We start from the raw sequence: 22,916 nt of genomic DNA on the forward strand, positions 1-22,916 counted from the left end.
CAGGGCAATTTGTTCAGCAGAGTGATGTAAGCTTCATTATGATTGCATCATCCATGACTTCTAGGAATAACATGATGCAATTCATATCATGTATGACGCAATACCAGCTTCAGTTTGCATCATTCATTGTTTTGCCTAAAAAGCAAGTACTGTCCAAACCCCGTCATAGATTTATTCATAGATCCAGTCAAAGATGTATTTTAGTCATTTCTGGTTTAAATTGAGATCCCTTCCCTTTATAACTCACTTATCCTCCGCCATTCCCAAGTCAAGGGTCATATATACTGACCCAATAGCATATCTTGAAAACTAGAGCCAATCAACAATTTTAAGCATCATTTTCATTCTCAGTGACCCAGAATTAGTAAAGTTTGACTACATTTATTTCAGAAGCATTTTGGCTGTAGAGCAGTGTTATATTTATAGTTTAGAATGGATAGCTGATACTTCTACCCACTTGTCAAACTGATTGCACTAAGGTGAGAACTATTACTAAGTATGTTGGTTGGTGCCTTTTAAAAATATATTCTAAACTAAAACATCTAAGGAATGCCTATTATGATGATTTGCAATACATTTATGCCCAACATGTGGTAGGCACTGTACAAACATATAGGAAGATGCAGCCTCTCTCTCATGAGATCATAATGTAAAACACATATGGAGAATTTCAGAAGACATACTTAATTACAAAAACCTAAACCTGTTCCATTGCAATAATTACTTCAAAGCATCATTGATAAAGGTTTATTAAGATTAATTCTGCACTAAATTACTTTCCACTGCATTCTTCTCTACCTGACATAGGAAAGAAAACAGTTTTGTGGACAGAGAAGAATTAACAGGTTAAAGAATTCTTTACCTGTCTCTAGAGTCAAGAAAGAACTACAGTGGCATTCTTTCTGCCTTAATACTAGGCAGGGAGGGACTGCTACATACCTCCCCAAAAGCTCTGATCCTTCGCAGGTTAATATCATAGGTCAAAACTGTTTTTCTTTTGACTGCACATGAAATCCTGGGATTTAAGTTTGGATTCTTGGAAACATTTATGCCCAAATACAGGTGTTATATCTTTAGTTTTGACCCCTGCTTTTATGCCTTTTAGAGTCCCTGACCCATAGTTGTTACATAAACTACAGAAGTAGATGAAAGGAATAAAGTAGCGTGAGCCTTAAATTCCTTGAACTGTGGTTTAAATGTAATGAAATTGGAATTTAAAGCCAGTTCAGTTTGAACTTGCAACATTTTGGCCAAAGGTTTTCATAGAGAAATTTTATTTCACTTGCCTTGGGAAAAAAAGCACAATGTCTAAAAGTGTCTTTAAACTCTTGGCAGGTTTATACTTACTGGGCTTATTTTTGTCTCATACCATTCTCACATTCGTGGAATGCCCCTGATTTCAGTGGAATTACTTTAGTTTACAGGAGCATGAGAGGACAAGCAGGTCCAATAGTTAGCTTTAAGGTAAAATTTTTAGAAGTGCCCAAGTCTGACTGACTTATTAAAATTAAACCTCAAGAGGAATGTGTGGAATTTCTTTCAGAGCAGTTTGGAAAAGGTGCTGTTGACTTGCCTCCCTATAGAGGGTGCACTTTTTCCTTTAAACTGAGAAAAGTAAAAGAATAGATTTTTAGACTTAAACTACTTAGAAAGAATTAATCAAACTAAAGCTCAAAAGTGAATAAGTGAAAATGATTTCTCAGGCTAGAGAGGAGAAAGTCCCATAGTTTGGTCCCCGATTGCCTTGGCTAGGGTCAGAGATATGCCAGGATATAAGTGTAAAGTAATCTCTGAAAAACAAAAAAGCATATCCTATTTTTGTCCTACTTACTATCTTCAGTCATTGGAGATTATATTTTGTTCTTTGCAAGCCGTGATGGAAGTTTTATAATCACATTAAAGATGGCTGACAAATAACACAAAACCTAATTGCTTTTGCAAAGTGTTTGTCTATTCAAAAACAAGAAGTTCTGCAAGACACAGAATCCACATTTCTTTTATAGGCATTGGGTAGAAAGTAAATGTTGTGGGACTTACCTTCTGAAAAACCTGATAGTTGGATTTTGACCATATGTCAACCTGTAGTCAGAAAAAAAAAAGTTATATATTACCACATATGGATTCATAAGAACACTTTATTAGACTAACATTTGTCATGAAAAATCTATAATCCTCATTACCAGAAATAAGCAGTCTAAACGAAGAGACAGAGGAGCATATTTGTTTCTTAACATTACCTTGGTTTCCAGTGTGCTGGCTGATGGGGATTGCTCAACCTCAACAGAATGTTTTAGGATTTTTCTCTTGCATTCACTCACTGGACTTTACTAGGTTAAAATGACTTTATGCTACTGAGTTAATTGCTCCACAAAACTAGACTATAAAGCCACTCTGCTGCCCTCTTTTTAATCTGCCAAGACCCACTTAAATTGCCTAAAGGAAATTACCAACTGATAATGGCTAGATGGAGGGCCAGTAAAGACTTCCAATATTTGTGTGTGTGTGTGTATAGAGCTCTTATTTATATTTAAAAAGCGCCAGGGGCATCTATATTTTGTAATGGGAAATCCCAAAAACAGTTTTAGAATTTGACACCTGGTTAGACACAAGGCCAAATTTTACTTTGCATCCTATCCCTTTTGTGCCACTGAAGTGGAGCAATTCTGGTCACAGCTGTCATGCCCCTATGTCCAAGTGATCCAAAAGGGATGGAATGCAAGCTAGACTCTGGCCAAAAAAATTAATAAGATGTACAGTCTTCAGCCAGTTGTTGGGGATTTCCCATTACTAAAACTAGATGGGCTGGCACATAAAATTGACACATTTATCATTATTAATTGAAGTGAAGAGGATATCAGCTGATATTAATAAAGGAAGTCAAGTTTTGTGTGGGTCATGCTGAAGATATATTTGAAACCCTGGCACTAAGGATTTAACACAAGAAAACTTGTCATCTGTGAAATTCCACTGTTACCCTAGTATTCAACTACAGACATTTCACATACAGACACAATTAATGAAATGAGTTATGGTATATTTTATTTTAGTTTTAATATGGTAGTATTGAACCTCGAGTGCTTTGGTGCTAGGCCACCTAATAAATATTAGAAGCAGTTTCCTTTGAAATATTATACTGCCTCTGACTTCAATAACAGTTGTGTGGCTTTAGTTATATACACATCTACACATAAGGGCTGCAGGAGCCTGTGGGATACAACAAGAAAAAGTAGTGCAGGACTTTTAAAGTGGTGTCTACTAACAATGCTGTTCTAACTTGGTTTTAACCACTATGTGTTCAATCTGACAGCTGAGATATTCATAATGCCGTTTCCTAAAATGGGAAGTGGTATTTTCCACATAAATAATGTTTTCTATTATCTCAGTTTCATGACCCAGTATTTCTGAGCTAATTTTACAATAAGAGGAATAAAAGGAGAGAGATTTGATTATGACACACACACACACACACACACACACACACACGAGACAGACCATTGTAGATTCTCAGCACAACAAAACCCATTTCACATGTGCACACTGTTAAAATGCCTAGAGGTTTTCAGTAGTCAAGGGTGGTTTATACACCATTTGAACCAGAAGGATTTTATACAAGGTCCACACTTTAAAAAAATATATATCTGTTCTATAAGATTATTTTGCATTTCTATGTTACCATTAATCAGTAGATCCCTCAAAGTGCTTTACTTGCAGTAGGCACATGACTATCTAAGGTATTATATGAGCCAATTACTGTAGTATCTGAGTGACTCGGTGTCTTTAATATTCTGACCATGTATTTAAAGACTACTCATGTAAGCAGGGCTTGCAAGTTATGCTTAAGCTCAAACAAAAGTTTGATATGGGAATTAAAGGGTGATGGTCTATGGCCTGCATCATGCTTAAGATGAGACAGTCATAATGGTCCCTTCCAGCCTTAAACAAACAAACAAACGTGTTATCTTCTAGAATTCTCCTATGACGTGGGTATATATTATTCCCATTTTACAAGTGGGGAAACTGAAGCACAAAGAGGTTAAGTGACTTGCTCAAGTTCACAGAGCTGCAACAGCTTTCCAGGAGTCCTGACTTTGTACTGTGTTGGCTATTAGACACTTCTGCCCCAACCTTCACACATATCTAAGAAGGGATCTAATGAAATAAAATAGTCCTTGTTTTGCAATGAATAAGGCATACGGTGTTTAAGTTTCATTTTATTAAAGCTGTACTATGAAATCTTATAAATGAGTCCTGTTGAACCAATGTGCAACCTTAGAGCCAGCAAGATCTCCTAAATTCATTTGTAGGAGATTGTGCTGATCTATGTGAATATTTATCAGCTTCAGCCTGTCTCTATAACAAGGGCATTTCTTCTAATCTTTTGCTGGTCCTGTGTCCACGAGTAAGTGATTCAGCAACAATTGATACAGAACACATTTAGCTGAATTAAGCTAGAGCACTGGTCTAAAGGAACCAGATAAAATACCCGCAGTATACTGTACTTAGAATTCCAAACAGGTAGGTTTTTTGTTTTGTTTTTTGTTAAGCTAGATTTAAGGTTGTGGGTACCAAACCTATCTGTGATTTCAATATATTTTACTTTTCAAGAATATAGGAGCTAAAAACACCAAACAAATAGGAGTTAAGGTTGCACTTCTCAAACAAGGGACTGATTCACACATTTACACAAGCACAACTGATATGCTAGTGCAATTTTAACACAGCCTTCAGAATATACTGTCTCAGTGGAGATAGCAAAGATGGCAACTTCCTCCCTCCTTTCCTGACCTCCAGCTTATTTCCTATTACTAAAGGGCCTCTTATAGTCACAATTTCTCATCTGCAAATCTTATCATGGAAATCACACTTACTGAAGAATTGTGCTGCAGAGATACTTCGCTCCAGCCCTGGGCTCTGGCTGCGCAGTGGCAGGCCCCAGGCTCTGGCCACATGGCTTCAGGCTTCATCCCTGGCCCCCGTCTTCTGGCCACGGGGCGTCAGGCTCCAGCACCCTCACTGCCTCCTCCAGCCACCCACCCCCATCTCCCTTGGCCCCCACTGCCTCCCCCAACCCTCCATCCAGGGCTTAATTTGTCCCCAGGCTTGCCAGGGCTGATTAAGTCTGCTGTGAAAAGTGATACTTGGATGTTTGTTAATATCGCTTTTCACAACAGACTTACTTGCCAGCAATAAATAAATTACAACGATTTGGATGTGTATATGTGTATATTTATTTGGTTTTCCTAAAGCTAATCAAGTATTTTAGGAAAAAGTGAGAGAGAGAGTGGCCACCAGCAAGAGTTGCTGGCCACACTCTGAGGCCACATAAAAAATTTGTCCTGAGAAACCCTGATCTACCCAATCGTGAAATGAGATTGCAGTTTGTGTGCATCTATCTGAGCTCGTTTTAATGTAAGTAGCTCAGGTACTGATGCTATAGGAGAGTGCGCTTAAGTGTGTGCTAGCTGCCTGAGTAATTTAACCAGGGTTCCTGGCAGCCTTGTCCAGCCCTCGCTGAATTGCACACTGCCACAGCTTCACTAAGCTGGTACCTGAGTCAGCTAGATTAAAGGTAGATCAGCTATATCCACATGAGCTGTAATCACACCCTGTGATTGCAGTGTAGACATACCCCAAGTGTGACAAAAGAGAAGGGGATTGAAATGGGGAAAGGAAGAGAAGTTGAAGGCAATACTAATAAGTTCACATGGTTACAGAGGTTAGCAATGTATCTAAGTTAATAGTTCCCAATCATTCAAGAGTATTGTTTGGATTTTTTGGCCCCAGACCTAGACATGGTTAACTGGCCTACTTCTTGTAGATGTCACAGCAGAAGTGGGTCTTGTGGAGGTATTTAGAGGGAGGAGAAGGTAGAGTGACCTTATGGATCAGCTCAAGAAGTGTGTTTCATGCTTGAGAGTTGGCATGGAGTCAGTTGCAGGAGAACTGGACAACTAGGCAGTCAAGTCTAGCATTACTGACAGAGCAGTGGGTGACATGATGACATACAAGAAAGAAGAACTAGAGAGAGAGAGTCATAAAGGACGTTCAAGGTTAGGATGTGAAACTAACTTGATTTGGTGGTGGTAGGGGAGTGGGGAATGTGTGGGAGAAAGATGACCTTAGCAACTCCCTTTTGTATAACTGGAGAGAGGCAACACAGGAATAGGGAAAGGCAGTCTTACATTTTAGTAACAAATACGCATGCTTGTAAAGCTAACTCTACAATTTAAGACACACAGAAAATTAATTTAGAGTTTGTTTTCTAGCTATTTTCATCTAACTGAATGTTGGTTGGTTGGTTGATTGCAAATCTTGTGTTATAATTGGAAAGCATATTAGTTACTCAGTTTTAATCTCCAGTGATGATCATTCTCCAAGCCAAATATATGATCCTCTGCAGTTTAATTCAAAATTTTTAAAAATTTCTATTTTAGATTCTGTACCTGTTGAATTCATCCAAATGCAGCATGTTCATTATTTGGCATGAATACTCAAAAGCAGCAAAAGTAATTAATGTCTTATATACCTGATGTTATCCAAGTTTTAAAAAAAACCCAAAACGCATGCAGGCATCTTAAATGACTGTCTACTTTTCTCCATGAAAACAGAGGGATAAGGCAGGCGTACTAAAGAATGTATTGTTACAGATCTATTATTCTTCAACTTTTCACTTTCAATCAAGATACACATTTGTATCTAAAAAACTGCTGAAAGCACAATTTCGGTGCATCCTCTGCATCTGAATTAAACTGGGGCTTTTTTTTTTTCCCAGTGCCCCACTCTACCCACCCGTCCCTAGTATAAGTAGCAAGAGACCATTTTCTGAAGGTCGTCTGAACAATTTCAAAGGCGATAACAAATCAAAATGTTCCCTGCATCTAATATCAAACACGGCTGGTGCCAACACTTATTAGAGAAATCGGATTCAACCCCCCCCTTTCACCCAAACACACACACACACATCCAGCTTTGAAGTGGAAAGAATGCAGGGATCAGAAATTACCCAAGAGACAGTTCTGGCTGTCTTTGAAGCTTTCCTTTGATACTACTATTTCTTTTCCTCTCTTACGCTAGGAGGCTAAAAGCTGCCTTTTTTATTGATATGGGGTAATTAATGAAGCCATAGCATTAACATAACCCAAGTTCCTTAACATGATAATTCAACTGAGACACTTATGTTTCTTTAAGTAAGTCTAACTAATGCAGAATTAGGAATTTGGCTGCGCAGTAATGTTAAATACCCACGCCAAATATGCCATGTCATGGTTCTTCCCCATCTCTGTATTTACAGAAAAGCAGCCTGTCAGCATGCCAAACAAACCTGAAGAAGAGCTCTGTGTAGCTCAAAAGCTTGTCTCTCTTACCAACAGAAGTTGTTCCAATAAACGATATTACCTCACCCACCCTGTCTCTCTAAACAAATCTTAATGCAATTTTATTTCTATTAGCAGAATTAGGATACTAATGGCTCAGTTCATGAAAGCCTGCCCTCAAGGATGAGCTGCATAGATTTATTTTTTCAGGAATCTGGATCGCATTACTAATAATTAAGGCTACGATTTTGTCACGGAGGTCGCAGAAGTCACGGAATCCGTGACTTCCAAAGACCTCCGTGACTTCAGCCCTGGCAGCTGGGAACTGCAGGGTCCCGTTGCCGCCTTCCCGCAGCAGCAGGGAACTGTGAGGTACCCGCACCGCCTGAGGCACCAGGCCCCCAAGCTCTGAGCCGCCACAGCGGGGTAGGAGGACCCCCCACAGCTCTCTGCCAGGCACCACGGCGGGGTTTGGGGACCCTGGAGCTCTGAGCCCCCAGGGTGGTGGGGGCCCTTGAGCTCCCAGCCACCCCGCAGCTGTACAGCCCCTTCCCATTTTATCATGGCTATTTTTAGTAAAAGTCGGTGATGGGTCATGAGCTTTCGTGAATTTTTCTTTATTGCCCGTGACCTGTCTGTGACTTTTACTAAAAATAACCATGACAAAATCTTAGCCTTACTAATAATTACTTTCCATGACTGGATTCCAGTGCACTATGAGTATGTCAAAGTTTGAAATTAGGGGAGGCACAATGACACCACTACAGCTACAGACTAATTAAAATGCATCACTATGCAGTGGATGTAATGGGCCAGCAGTAAAGCAGAGGAGACTGCACAGCCATCAGAATACAGCATCTACTGTATGGAAAACTGCCAGGTCTCACCTATTCTTTTTCCAAAAAATCCAACAAAAAGGTGTGCGGCGTATAGGTCTTTTGAATGCTTCATAATTAGGGCCCTACTTGAATAGCGAGATTGTCAAAAAAAATTGCAGCTGAGTTGTGGACAAGCCATGGAAAATTGCAGAAAAGTAACAACAATCTTATTATTTGAGGTAATAAAGTCCATTATTATTTTTCCATGATTTTCTGCTGTTGGCAGCCCGGGACTGAGAGCGGGGACTCCCGTTGTCAGCCCCACACTTGGCAAGACTCCCGCTGTCAAGGTTTAGGTGGAAGCTTAATATTGCAGAATCCACAATTTCCGCAATATTGCAAGTTAAGTAGGGCCTTATTCATAATTCAAATACAACCAGACTTTTTCAGAAAATGACTGGTTCTTATTTCTTTGCCAGTATGCAAAAATCTTAAAGACACCCACAAAACAAACATTGTCCAATTTCTCCCCGTGTTAGGTTAAGACCATCTGCTAGATTTATTTTTTCCTCTTCATTTTGAATACAGTGTTATTTTTTTCTCATCTGAATAAAAATGATTGACTAATTGCATTTGCTGCACTTGGATAGAGTAGAAGCTAGCTATTTGGCAGCTTCCTCACTCAGCTCTGCCAATGTACTTCCATAATGACCTGGAATAACCTGGCTATTCTAGTCCCAATTTTTTTTTTTTTGCAACTACCAATTGTTCCTAATTATGCCAACCCTGTGTGGCTCAACAGCGTCCAGGAGAATCCACCAAACTCACTGCATCTATAAATCCTAAACTCTGATCCTTACAAGTATCAATATTTACCCCATTCTCATACCAAACTCCCCAGCATTTAATGTAACATTGTTCCTCTCAAAGATCAAAACCACATAAAACTTATTCATGCCCCTGGCACACCTACATTTGCCTTCCTGTTTCTCTTCTGATCCCCCTTCCCCTCTAGCCTCAAATCATCTCCTGGTCCTATCTTCGCACTCAATCCTCCAGTTTTGGCCTCCTAGTTCCGTCTTGGAGCTCTCCAGTGAGGGGGCTCTTCTTACTTCTGCTGCCTCTTCTGTCCAAACTCTCCCCATCCTTTCCTCCAAGCCACTTCCTGTGCATATTTCACCTTAAACGGTTACTGGATCTGCCCCACTGGAATGTTGGGGAAATTAAGTGAATGATGTTTGTACAGCAATTTAAACATAAAGCACAATGTAACTACTACTATTGTTCTAACTTCTCTTTCCTATTTGGTTTATGATAAAGACAGAAACATAGGAATTGCCACAGTAGATGAAACCATTGGTCCATTTAGTCAAGAATTTTCTCTCTCAGAGTGATGAATACCAGATGCTTCCAAGAAGCATGCAAGACATCATGAAATGGACACCTATGAAATAACCCCTGCTCATAAGGAAAATTTCTTCCTAACTCCTTTTGCAATCTTAAGTACTGACTCTCCATCTCTCTCTCTATAAAAGATGATGTCTGAAATCTCTCCACAATTCTCTCAATTTCCTTCTATCCCTCTGTCTCTTCTTTTTTGGTTCAGGCTGGGAGTAGAAGAACTGGAGTTGCAGTAGGAAACTGCTCTAAAATGCTTTACCCACAGCGTCTGTCGCAAGGGAAAAGGAAATGGAATTTACTATAATCACGCCTTCCCAGCAGACACAGTAAGTAAAGAGCATTACTGCATGAGTTCAGCCCTACTCTTCCTCTCCAATTACCAACATATTTAATTAGGGAAAAACAGGTAGCCCACTGCTTGTCAATATGCATTCCAGTTGGGCAAACTAGCAAGCTACATATTTATTCACTCAACATTTTAAAGTCAAAATTGCTGCTGGTTTAACTGGACACAACTTGGTCAAACTCAAAGGAGTTATGCCTGCTTATACCTGCAAATAATTTGGGCCTTCGGGTTTGGGACTAGTAAAGTCCTAGACTAGCCTAGTGGAATAGTGAGCTGACAAGTGAGTGACACAAGTTCACACAGTCTCACTTAGGGTGACCAGACAGCAAGTGTGAAAAATCGGGACGGAGGAGGGGGGTAATAGGAGACTATATAAGAAAAAGACCCAAAAATCGGGACTGTCCTTTAAAATTGGGACATCTGGTCACCCTAGTCTCACTGCAGGAGTTGGCAAAGACTGGAAGTGAAGGTGAAATGGTACACTCCTCTCATCAAATTATCAATGCTTTTTAAGAGGAGTAGGATTATCATTTTACTTGCATGCAAGACCAGAGGTTTTATGGTTTTTAAAAGTCTCCTTTTATTCCCTAATATCCAAAATATCTCCTGCTCGATGGTGTATCTGATGGATAAGTGAGGTTTTACCTAACCTGCATTACTACGCATGCAGATTTAAAACCAGTGCGCTGTCAAGCAATTTCTATTCTCCCCACTCCAAAAGGGAGAAAATAGAGTTGTACTTCCCTTTAACAGATGGCTCTTAACCTCTTCTCTGGAAGAGAGGTTCAAACTCAGCCACTGAACTCAAGGGTCAATACATAACATGCTGCTGTGCGCTAAAACACAGGTCCTCTTTTGAACGAAAAAAATCTCTCATTATAACATGGCCTATGGGTGCCACATGTTCATCTAGCTATAAAGAACTTTGTATTTTAATGGGATTCATAATAAGGGGAGAAAGCTCCCGAGAGAACGTGAATGACAGAGGTGCTCAGTACTTGTTACTGGCAAGGGTGAGTTGTGGTGGGTGTCTCAGCAAGAGAGCCTATTCCATTCTGAAAAGAGAAAATAAAACTAAGCTGAAGGCTGTCAGGTCCCATTAACATCCTTTGAGGCTATACAGAGAGCCATATGGAGTGTGTGCAGTCAAAAGAAAGTAGAGGTTCAAGCAGGTTGAATTTTTCATAAAGCAAATCACTCAAGGAAATACAGGTTATACTTTCTTTAATAGCTGCTGTTCAAGAGGCACTATTACCAACCAGCAACTTATTGAGGGCTACCAATGATTTTCATAGCAGAGTTTATCAACTCGAGTATAAAACTAGCCCAAGATTTCCCAGTGGCTCTCAGAGAAAAGAATTGTGAACCCTGGGCTATTGATGTGCTGGTACACTGAAAAAATGTTTCCTCAGTAGACACTATTAATGAGGCAACTGTGGTCTAAGGTGATAAATTAGAAATTCAAGCAAGGGCACCAGGGCTTAGAGAAAAATCAGACGCTTGGGTATGAAAAATCTGAGTGAAGTGTGCTAAATTTAAAGCTGAAAGCTTTGCAAAACATCAGCCCAGCCTCTTGTGATGGTTTCTTGTTCGCAAACATACTTCTGATGAGACTTCTTTTTTGGAGTTTCTCAAAAAACAGCTATCAGGTAAGTATGAAGTATAGCCCTGCTAGAGATGTGAAAACCCTACCTTGCCATCTTCAGTGTAGACATTTTCATTATATCCTTTTACTATTGTCCGGTCAATGAAGAGACTCCGCATCACCACTATCACTTTTAGCACTTTTCCTAAGGTAACCTGTCAATAACAAGACAAGGACAAAAACAAAGCTGAAAGAGAGCAGGCTGAAGTCTGCGTTCACAAGGTCGTGGAGTTAATTGCTTACATTTGTGGGAATTTGAGTTTGCAACATTTTACAGGAAGATGAAAATAAAGATCAAAAATACTGTGTGCGTTTGTGAGGAAGAGAGGCAGATTATAAAGTACAGAAGAAGTAAATAGTCTAGACCATTTGTGTCTGAAAATGTTTGAGATCATGAAATTCACCTGTACAGATATGACACTGCCAAACAACTCTCTCCTCCTTAAATTAACAAAACCCAATATGTCAAAAATACTGAGCAAATGTGATTGTTTTCAATATATTTTATGCTCCCCAACAGAACTGCATGCATAACAAATAATTTTTAAAAGAATCAGCAGACTTTTCTAATGCTACTCCTGAAATGCATGTTGAGGGTTTAAAGCAAAACATAACAAAAATGTAAAAGGGGAAGGGGGGGGGGATTTTTTTTTTACTGTTAGCAGCAAGACTCTGTATTGCACATTACATGCAACCTGACTTCTATGCAATTGTGGCATCGTAAAACATGTACTGGAAAAACTTTCATGCTTTGACATTTTGGGGTTCACCCAGACCAGTAATGGGTTTGATCACTGTCTGCCTTGAAATCTTGGGTGTCTTGTGGCCACTCTCACATTCCTGGAATGTCTCACATTCTGGTACGTGCGGAATGGCGTAGTCTTGCCCACGGTCTCCTTTTCTGCTTTTACTGGTTGGCCTGGCCAGGACTCATTACATAGATCAAATTGTTTTGTTTCTTTGTCTCCTAAGGTGAAGGATAAAGATGGAGTATGTCTCTGTTCCTTATATCCCCAAAGGGGTTGTTTTTGTCTTACAAGCCAGGAAGGCCTCCGGGAGATTGAGGCTCCTGTCTCTCCCTGGGGCACAGGACCCACGTTGTCGAGTTCAGGACCAGGATAACCCCCTGGTTTAGCTTGATGGCTTTGTTTATTGATAATATGTAAATTGAGGTAAACCCACTTCTCTTTGTTTAGGACAGACCTGTTTATCACCTTTACCTAGGCTAGGTTGTCTTGTCTTAAAACATGTTCTAGTAACATCATACAGAGGGAATTCATAACTTCACATACAACATTAACACATGTATTTTACAGTGATATTCATAACTAGAGTGGTGGTAGCTTTTATAGAATACCTTACACACTTACCTTTTGGATAAATACCATGGCAAGAGATTGGGTGAAGTGAGTTAGTTGGGTCGGTCTCAGGAGAGACAGAGTACCTATGCTAGTGGGCATTAGGGCTCTTAGAGTCACACATATCAAGTACACAAACATGACAAGTGCTGAAAAAAGGGTACTTATTTAGAAATTGGGTCGCCCTTTTTATCACACTCAGAGGAGGAGGACTCCCCAACCAGCAAGCCAGAATATTTAGTCAGATTTTTTGAATATTAACTTGATCCTGCACAAGTAATGTACCATGTAGTATGTTAACATTTCATCGTAACTTCGACTTAATAAAAAAATTAAATAAAAGAAGATTAGCTTGATGCCCCTTTGGGAAAAAAAATAAAAGGGGTAGGGGAATGAAGCGGTTGCAGGGGGAGATTACAGTTACAAGAGTTAAAAAAAAAGTTACAATTTCAATAGTTGCAAAGGGATATTTACCCCTCTATTTCTAATTTATTCTGTAAAGAGTAAACATATAAAAAGTAAAACTAGTGTCAAAGGAAGTCTGTAGGGGCCAGTGGAGTATAAGAACAGAAATAAGCCTTAATTACTGAAAAAATACAATAATTAAGAAAGCATTTTAATGTAATATCTATTTACTTTTCAAAGATTAGTTTGAGTTTTAAGGTTGTTAAAAGGATGCGTGTCCAACAAGGATTTCTGTCTTTGTGATTAGTTATACAGACAGCATTACATAGTTTTTCCTCAATGGAAAATCATAAAAGTGAGAAAATATCTGTTAGATTATTTAAATCCATCTCCCAGCCAGTAGAGGACTATTTTCTACTTATGTTCTCCAGGACTTTGTCCAGTCTAGATTAAAATGCACCAGAGTGATGGTGCTTCCACTGCTAACCTTGACAGACTATTCCACATTCTAATAAATCTCATTCTCCATAGTTTTTCTGATTTTTTTGCCTTTATTCTTCTTTTCTTAATTTCAACTCATGGCTCCTAGTTATCATTGTACCACTTTTAGTAATTCTCAATGCTTGGAGTGAGATTCTCATCCTCACACTGGCCCCTGTAAACACCGTAAAGTGGCTCTAGGAAGCCTGTATACAGCTGTGACAGGATAAGAGATGATTTTTTATTGTTCACCAGGACACCGAGCTGGATGAACAGGGAGAGGGCATATTTTGTCTTCATCAGACAATCATCCAGGTACAGGCAGAAGTGAATGCTTTCTTCTCAGATGGGCACCATGACTGCTAGGTATTTTATGAAGATCCTTGATGCTGAGCAGAGTCCACAGGGCGGTACTTTGGACTGATGGTGTTTGGGCCCCAGTGCAAATCTCAGGGGTGTCCTGTGGGCTAGGTGGATGACTGCGTAGAATTACATGTCCAGTCATGAACCAGTCTTGAACCTGAAGAGATGGATTGATGGAGGCAAGTGTTACCATCCTGAATCTGAGCTGGGCAAGTTAATGCTCCATCCTGGGGCACAGAAGACAAAGTCCTGAAATCTACCCTGGGTCTTTTACCCAGTGTAACACAACTTTACTGCAAGGCCACCTGCCCTCTTTTATAAATGACTTATATATACACATGAATCTAACAAAGAACCTGTTACACTGCTCTACAGCCAAAATGCTTCTGAAATAAATTTAGTCAAACTTTACTAATTCTGGGTCACTGAGAACGAAAATGATGCTTAAAATTGTTGATTGGCTCTAGTTTTCAAAATATGCTATTGGGTCAGTATATACGACCCTTGACTTGGGAATGGCGGAGGATAAGTGAGTTATAAAGGGAAGGGATCTCAGTTTAAACCAGAAATGACTAAAATACATCTTTGACTGGATCTATGAATAAATCTATGACTGCATTTGGACACTACTTGCTTTTTAGGCAAAACAATGAATGATGCAATCTGAAGCTGGTATTGCGTCATACATGATATGAATTGCATCATGTTATTCCTAGAAGTCATGGATGATGCAATCATAATGAAGCTTACATCACTCTGCTGAACAAATTGCCCTATATCAGCTCTAGAAATCACAGTGTCATGCTCTCTTATTTGTCAGTGTTTGATTTTGCAAAGGGACACATTTCTGTTTAGCCAAAGTGAGCAGAGATGCCTCGTACTTGTGTGAACAGTGCAGATAACTTCTGCTATGTTTGTGGTGACGTGACTTTTGCATCACAAAAGCGCAGTATAACCACTATGGTTAAGAAAGCCTATCACCTTTATTTTGGCTGCAAAATTGGAGATCAGGACAAGAGGTGGGCCCCACACATATGCTGCAACACTTGTGCAACAAATCTTCACCAGTGGTTGAACAGGAAAAGGAAATCTATGCCTTTTGCAGTGCCAATGGTTTGGAGAGAGCCAACAGATCATCATACCAGCAATTGTTACTTCTGCATGGTGCCTCCAGTTGGGAAAGGTGTGTCAAAGAAGAAAAAGTGGACTGTGCATTATCCAAACATTCCATCAGCTATATGCCCAGTACCCCACGGAGAAGGACTACCGGTTCCTGATGCACCAGAATCATTCTCACTTGAGTCAGACGAGGAAGAGGATGAAACTTCTGGTCCTGAACCATCAATGTCACAGGACCCACATTTTCTCCCATCCTCCTCCTCTGAACCACACCTCATAACACAAGGTGAACTGAATGACCTTGTCAGGGATTTGGAACTACCCAAGAGTAGGGCAGAGCTGTTGGGCTCCAGACTACAGCAGTGGAATCTCCTGGCAGGTGATGGAAACCCTAACATGTTCCGTGACCGTCAAAAGGATCTTGTCCCATTCTTCTTCATGGAAGGTGATCTTGTAGCCTGCAACAACATCGATGGTGTGATGGCAGCCCTCAACATCGTTCACAATCCAGATGAGTGGAGACTGTTCATTGATTCATCGAAGACGAGTCTTTGGCAACGTTTTGCCATCAATTCCAGTTTCTCATGCAGTCCATATGAAGGAAACCTATGACAACATGAAACAACTTTTGAGATGCATAAACTATGACCAACATCAGTGGCAGCTTTGTGGCGATTTGAAGGTTGTTGCTCTCTTGCTTGGTCTGCAGACTGGATACACAAAGTACTGCTGTTTTCTCTGCGAATGGAATAGTCGTGCAAGAGATTCCCACTACATCAAGAAAGATTGGCCACTCCAACAGTCATTGGAGCCTGGGAGGAAAAAAGTGTTCAGCATCCACCACTTGTTGAATCAAGGAAGATTTTGTTACCACCCTTACACATCAAGCTGGGTCTGATGAAGAACTTTGTCAAGGCCATTGACAAAACACAAGCAGCTTTTAAGTACCTCCGTGGAAAATTTCCAAGGTTAAGTGAAGCTAAGATAAAGGAAGGTGTCTTTGTTGGTCCTCAGGTTGGTGAACTTCAAGATGATGATTTCACCATGCACTGCGTGGCAAGGAAAAGATGGCATGGAAAGCCTTCCAGTTAGTGGCAATAAATTTTCTCGGAAACAACAAGGCAGACAACTACAGGTTGTTGGTGGAAAACCTCCTCAAGGCATACAAAAGCCTTGGTTGCAACATGTCACTAAAGAGACATTTTTTGCACTCTCATCTAGATTTTTTTCCACTGAACTGCGGAGCAGTGAGCGACGAGCACGGCGAGCAATTTCACCAGGACATTGCAACAATGGAGAAACGCTATCAGGGCAAATGGAGCCCATCAATGCTCGCAGACTCTTGCTGGACAGTGACAAGAGATGCTCCATTTAATGAATACAAGAGACAAGCCAAGAAGCGCCGAGTAGACACTGAATAGGACTAAACTATGTACATAATAGTTTTTTGCCTTTTGTTTCATAATAAATTTTATTTATATAACCCTTTTGCTGATTTTTAAAGTGTTACATAAACAGGACAGGTGAAATATTATCATGTAAAGCAACCATAAACACATGAAAAGACCTAGGTTTACAATTTATGATTAAAACTATCTACACAATATACATAGACATAAAATGTAAAAACTTAAATATCTTAGAAACAGTAGCCAATCAGTTGTTTTAATTGTCATATTTGAATTCAGCACATCAAAATACATACTAAATAGCACATTTTATCTCTGAAGCAGACGACTTCTCAAAAATTGTAGACCAGTGTTATTGAAATATGTGCTGTAAGTTGTGAATTTTAGCACTTAGGTACATTGCAACTTTCACTCTTTCTAAAGTTACGTTTTAAAAATGATCATTCTGAGGTCTTCACAGCTGCCAGGTGTTGGAATATTAAGTTTCCTGTTTCATACCAATGTTTTCTTGACAGTGGAGTTCCAGTAGTTTTTATGGCTGAAAAAGAGGGAGTGGGGATTTCAGCAATTAATTTATTCTAGGAACAGAGTAATCCACAAATTGAAGGGGTTGTGGCTCCTGTCAAGCAGATTAGGGAATGGAACAGAACTAGAAGCAGAAATTTTGGAAAGGTCACTGTGGTAAAGAATGATTAATCGTAATTTCTGTAATGTCACTGAAAGAATGAGGCCAGTAATACTGCACTCGGCAATGGCTGTACAACAGCCTGTCACCTAAGTGGAGAATGCTGTGAGATTTGGAAGCCACAAGAGCTCCCCATAGCTCCTTTCAGTGTGGAACAGAGTCCACATTATTTACAACTATAAATACTTTTATTTTGTCTGTAATGATCAAGTGTCATAAGAAGTCAAATTGCTTTACAGGTCTCTCGTCTTGATCTCAACAGCATTTTACAGTTCTCCTACAGAGAATCCTCAGAGGAATATGTTTTGTTCTTGCACATGTGGGGCTAACTTGGCCCAGACAATAGGAATTCATGCTTAGAAAAGATCTAGCTCTGGAGTATAATTTACATTTTCAGGCATACAGCTGTGGCCCCGCAGATCATCTGATAGTAGGGAATAAAACACTAATAGCCCTTACAAAGGGAGTAATTTGATAGTTCTACTCTGAGTTCCAGCAGTGCAGGTCTCTTCTTTTGGAGGTCAAGCCCCACCTGGCCAGTCCTTTTTAAATGAACACTCAATGTACCCCCTTGACCTGCACAGATGATAATCATAGGGAGCTATTATCAGTGTAGAGATCTGCTACTTTTCAATTTAATTAAAGTGGGCAACATTTTTTCCCTTCTAAAGCAAACTTTTCCCATTAAACTTCAACTTCTTCTGTCGATACCCTGTTAGACAGCACTTGGCTTTTTAATATTTCGCCTGTAGGATATGTGCCAACTTGCCCTTGATGTACAAAATTTTAATTCAAATCAATACATGTACAAGGTCACTTTAAAATTCAATTAATATGAATGGAAAAATATGCCCCACAGTTCTGTGAGCTGAAAATGGAACAGCTGCAAGTTAAACACTCATGTAGCTCCTGTTTTGGTTCTGTGTCTACTAACAATGGTATTCTAACTTGGTTTTAACCACTATGTGCTCAGTCTGACAGCTGAAATATTCATAATGCTGTTTCCTAAAATGGGAAGCTCCAGGATAAGGAGAGACAATGTACTGAAACATACAACTTTACTGACAAAAATAGGGGTGAAATAAAAATCCCTTTGTAAAATCCTAGATTTAAAAATATTTTATCTACCACTAATAGAACTCTGAGGGCAGATGACTAACATTTTAAGCCAAAAATGAGGGGCATTTAGGAGAGGTAATCTGAACATTTGATTTTGTTATTCTTAGACTCCTATCAAATGCTCACTTTAATTAATTTACTGACAGAAAAGGAAGCAAAACCAGTTTTTTTCTCTCCAAACTGGTAGTAGCAAGGTCAAAATTTAGCTTGAAAAGGTCAAAATTCTGTTTGGAGAAAATATCTTTAAATCTCCTCTTTGTAACTTTAGTACTGTACTGAAAATTATGACAAACTAATTTGCTCTTATAGGCACTAATTAAATACTATTATAAACATCCTCTGTTAGATTTATTTTATATTTTGATTTTAGGAGAAAGGTTGCTGAAGGCACCAAGTTCCAGTACTATGCAGGAAAATTCCCTAAACTCCAGATTGCCTCTCAGCATCCCAGGGAATCCTCTGCTGATTTGAAATGCAGATGCTCTGCAATGCAGAGCTAAACAGAAGAAATAATATTTTCAGTTCACTTGCATACCTCACTGCTAATGTCACAAGGAATATGAGAGAGAGAGAGAGAGAGAGAGAGAGAGAGAGAGAGAGAGAGAGAGAGAGAGGTGTGTGTGTGTGTGTGTGTGTGTGTGTGTGTGTGTGTGTATGTACACGGATGTGTTTTCATTCACCTTAGGAGACAGTAATGCATCAACAAATTAAAAGCATAATGAAGCTGTGCACGTTCAGCAGCAAAAGGCCAGCCCACCTGCTCCTTGCAAAATAGGCAGACCTACTCTTTTTTCTCTTGTATCTTGATAATCAGCAGAACAGCCACGAATCATACGGTACGTGTATTGAGAATACAAGCATTAAAAAAGCAACAGACTTTCTATTAGTTATTTTTTCCCTCCATTTCTCTCTCTCATCTGAGGCTGGTATGAATGCTGCAATTCCCTTCACACAATCATTATTCTTTAATGATGCCTATTTGTAAATAGCATGATAGGATGCAATTAAGCCATTAGAGGCTAAATAAACCAACATGCTAATTAGGTTCCTTACAAGAATTTTTTTTTTAAATGTAGAGGCTGGAATTTACCTTTCATTAATCTAACTTAATTGCAATAGTGCACGTTAAAAAGTCAACACAAATTAAGGTCCTTAAATGATTTCCCCATATTAAGGATCAGTTGGTGATCTTTTCCCTCAGTAACAAGGCATATTCTGTTAATAAGGAAACCAAACTGGCAAACAATATTGCTAAAAGGTTAGAAAACAGGTTTTGCCTGTGGGCCAGTCACATTTATGGTATAATTATCCCAGTCCGATGAAGATTAATTTGCTACTGAAGACAAATAGTTTCTTAAGTTTTGCTTTCCTCATTCTAAATTTTAATACCCCAGTAATATTACTGGGATGGGACGGGAAGATGTCTGACTTCCGTCAACAAATAAGAAGCTCCACTAGAGCGTCAAGATGGATCCTTGACACTCTGGAATTGGATGCATATTCACCTATACAGAGGAATAGAAGCTGAATAAACTCATCTCCAGCTTCTCTCCACCTCTCCCTGCTCCTTCTCCTTTCCTTCACTTCCTCACCTTACTAACTCTCACCCACCAAAAGCAGAAAAATAGAGGAGGAAATATGACAAATGCTGAGGAAATGTTAGTTATCAAGAACAACTAGCAGCGTTTTAAGGATGAAGACTTATACTGATTAGCATTGGGGGAAATAGGGATTTTTTTTTAAAGTCAAACATTAAATTGTTCCAGCAAACTACAGCATAGGCAATTGATTCTAAATTACTGGATAATGAAATATTTTATATATATATATATATATATATAAAATTGTTTAACTGCTCTCAGGATAATATCTTATAGAACAAGATTCAATTTGATGTCTTTTTTAATTGTCAAATTATAAACCTCAAAAACTGAATTTCCAATAGAAAATGGTGGCAATTTTAACTAAAGCACTGTAGCTACAATATATAGAAAAACAAAAACTGAGCCAAAAAAGTCTTCCATCTTAGTGAACAGATGTCTAGCCCATTTGCAATTAATACGACCCAATTCCATACAATCAGACTGCTTAAAATGCCTGGAACAAGATTTAAAAGTTAAAATGCAAATTATCTGATTTTAATGAGAATGAATGGAAACTATGTCAAAAATCTCTCTCCTTTTAGGGCATGAAAAGTAGATGAGGGAAGCAGTAGGTAAAAATCTAGCTAGCAGTATAAATGTATACAATGAATTTATCATCAAAAAGATTGCTTGATAACAAAATATGAGAAGAAAATGCTATTTCTGAAATGAGCTTTGTTTTGGCAGAAAGAATTTTCCAAAATTAGAATTCAGTTATTTAAATCATTATGTGTTAGAAACAGCTCAAAACAATAAAACTCTTCCAGTGTTTTTAAAACACATTTCCCCAGTGTTTATATCTGCTATAGTGTTCCTTTTATAAGCTTTTATAATGTTAGAAGGTAGTCAGTCCTTTGACGTCTGGTGACAGAGAGGCAGAATGGTCTAGTGGTTGAAAACAGAAGAACTTGGTTCTATTCCTGAATTGCTGTGTGACTTTGGATAAATCACAACTTTCTTGTGCCTCATCTGTAAAATGGAGCTAATGCTTACCTTAATTTGTAAAGCCCCTTTTGATGCTTGAATAAATATGCTACTATATATATTGGTATTATCATTAAAATATCACACAACAAGATTTTGAATGTTGATAATGGTCACAAGATGGCTGAAAACAACCACACTGTGAAAAGTCTTTATAGACACAGGGCAATTGAAATAGTTGAATTTTTAGAGACACACTACCTTAAAACCAAAGATGACATTTACAGTGGCAATTCTACTGTTTCTAATATTGGTATTCTCTTTTCCTAGCCTTATAATCATAGTAAAGCTTACGAAAATGGTTAGTTTGGAAAGAATGGAAGCAGACAAATGATATTCTAAAATAACGAAAGAATTGAAAGGACAAATGATATTCTGTGGGTCTGCCAAAATCAGGAGAGTTCCACTGCAAAGAAACAAAATCCTGTCTTCTTAACCTGTATTACACCTATTGCAAATAAAGCTGTACTAGTTTTGATCACCCCAGTAATATGAAAGGCAACAGGGAAGAAAGCTCTAATTATTTTGAAATACATTGTACATTTCACAATTTGTTAAAAATTTAGGGTATGATCCATTTACTTTTATTGGCGCTACATTGATTTACACCAGCTGAGGATCTGACTCTGAATGTACAGCTGCATTTTGGAGAAAACTGCTGACTGCAAATCTTGTTAAAAGTGACTTTGAATGTAATCTTGGCATTATGGAAGCCCAGGTGAGAGAGTACATAAAAATGTCTACCTGCTTCACACTAACTGGTTCACTACAATCATAAAAAGGGATTTAAGTAAAGTATGAGTATTTTTTATTCAAAATGGAAGCTTTTCTTCTGATTATTAAAAGGCAGCCTGCAAAATGCTTAACAGTGACTTAGGGCTCTCACTTTGCAAGGGTCACAAATGACTTCCCATTTCAGCATGGCTGCTGCCACCACAAGAAAGTATGCCTGATATGATCTCTGAGCATGCTCTAATTCACACTGACAGCTGGTATGGTCCCTTCACAGACCAGGATACAGGGACCGCTAGAGTGGCTTGCACCTCAAGCACAGGAACATATTTGAGAATCAATCCCAGTATGTTTATTAAGATAGGGTCCATGTTCTGAAATTTTTCCAAACTCCTGATTTAGGGAGATGAGTTCTTTCCCCAGGGCTGTGATCACCACAAAATAACAAAGAAGACAGTTGATCTCACAAGAAACACACCCTGTTTCACAAATAATGTTGTGTGTCCAAGAATTTAACAGGTTAAATAATCAAAGAAACAACCAAAAGTCATAATTCATGTATTCTTAACATATTAGGGAAAGTTTATCTGTTTACCATCCCAATTCAAATATTGTAAGCTACTGGAAGTTGAGCAACAAAGTCAAAGAAAAACCTTAAAAGAGTCCTCTGTTCACTCCACTGCCACAGCAAATTAATTTTGCATAGCACTTTTATTGAAGCTGATCTAAAGTGAATGTTTGTCTTCTTTCATGCATAGATACAAGTAAAAAATTAATTGAAAAATCAATAGTGTAGATTGGGATTAAACTGCACACTGAAATACCATGATAAACAGCTTTTAAAAATCAGTTGAGGATTTCACACAGCTCTGAAAGATGTCAATGATTTATGTGTTTGGTCTATGCAGCATAAATCCAAGCTAATGAGGTACAATTGTTGTGTATAAATCTGAGTTGTCTGGAAGAAGCAACAGCCACATAGGATTGCATGAAGGAATCTTTCTGAACTAACATTTATGCTTCTCGAAATAGTTTAGTATCTTCTTGCTTACTAGTGGTGGCTTGTGTTGAAAGATGTATGCTGCCAACTGAGGGC

The 22,916-nt window shown here is 38.8% G+C and overlaps 1 protein-coding gene across 7 annotated transcripts in view; it reads right to left on the bottom strand.

Moving 5' to 3' along the window:
* The window catches only part of MED27 (mediator complex subunit 27), a 168,582-nt gene that overhangs the window by 16,520 nt on the left and 129,146 nt on the right, over positions 1–22,916 (bottom strand). For 4 of the 7 annotated variants that reach the window (XR_010593640.1, XR_010593641.1, XR_006175392.2 and 1 more), the window contains one exon: positions 16,692–17,195. Coding sequence is in view for 3 of the 7 variants with exons in the window: in XM_008169130.4 (XP_008167352.1) it covers positions 17,190–17,195 (6 nt within the window). In the remaining 4 variants the exon portion in view is untranslated. Of the gene's footprint in view, positions 1–2,037; positions 2,080–11,570; positions 11,679–16,691; positions 17,196–22,916 lie in introns of those variants that run through there. The other 3 variants (XM_005293300.4, XM_005293301.4, XR_010593639.1) reach the window with 3 other exon arrangements.

This window comes from Chrysemys picta, chromosome 18 (assembly GCF_011386835.1).
Source record: "Chrysemys picta bellii isolate R12L10 chromosome 18, ASM1138683v2, whole genome shotgun sequence".
NCBI lineage: Eukaryota > Metazoa > Chordata > Testudines > Emydidae > Chrysemys > Chrysemys picta.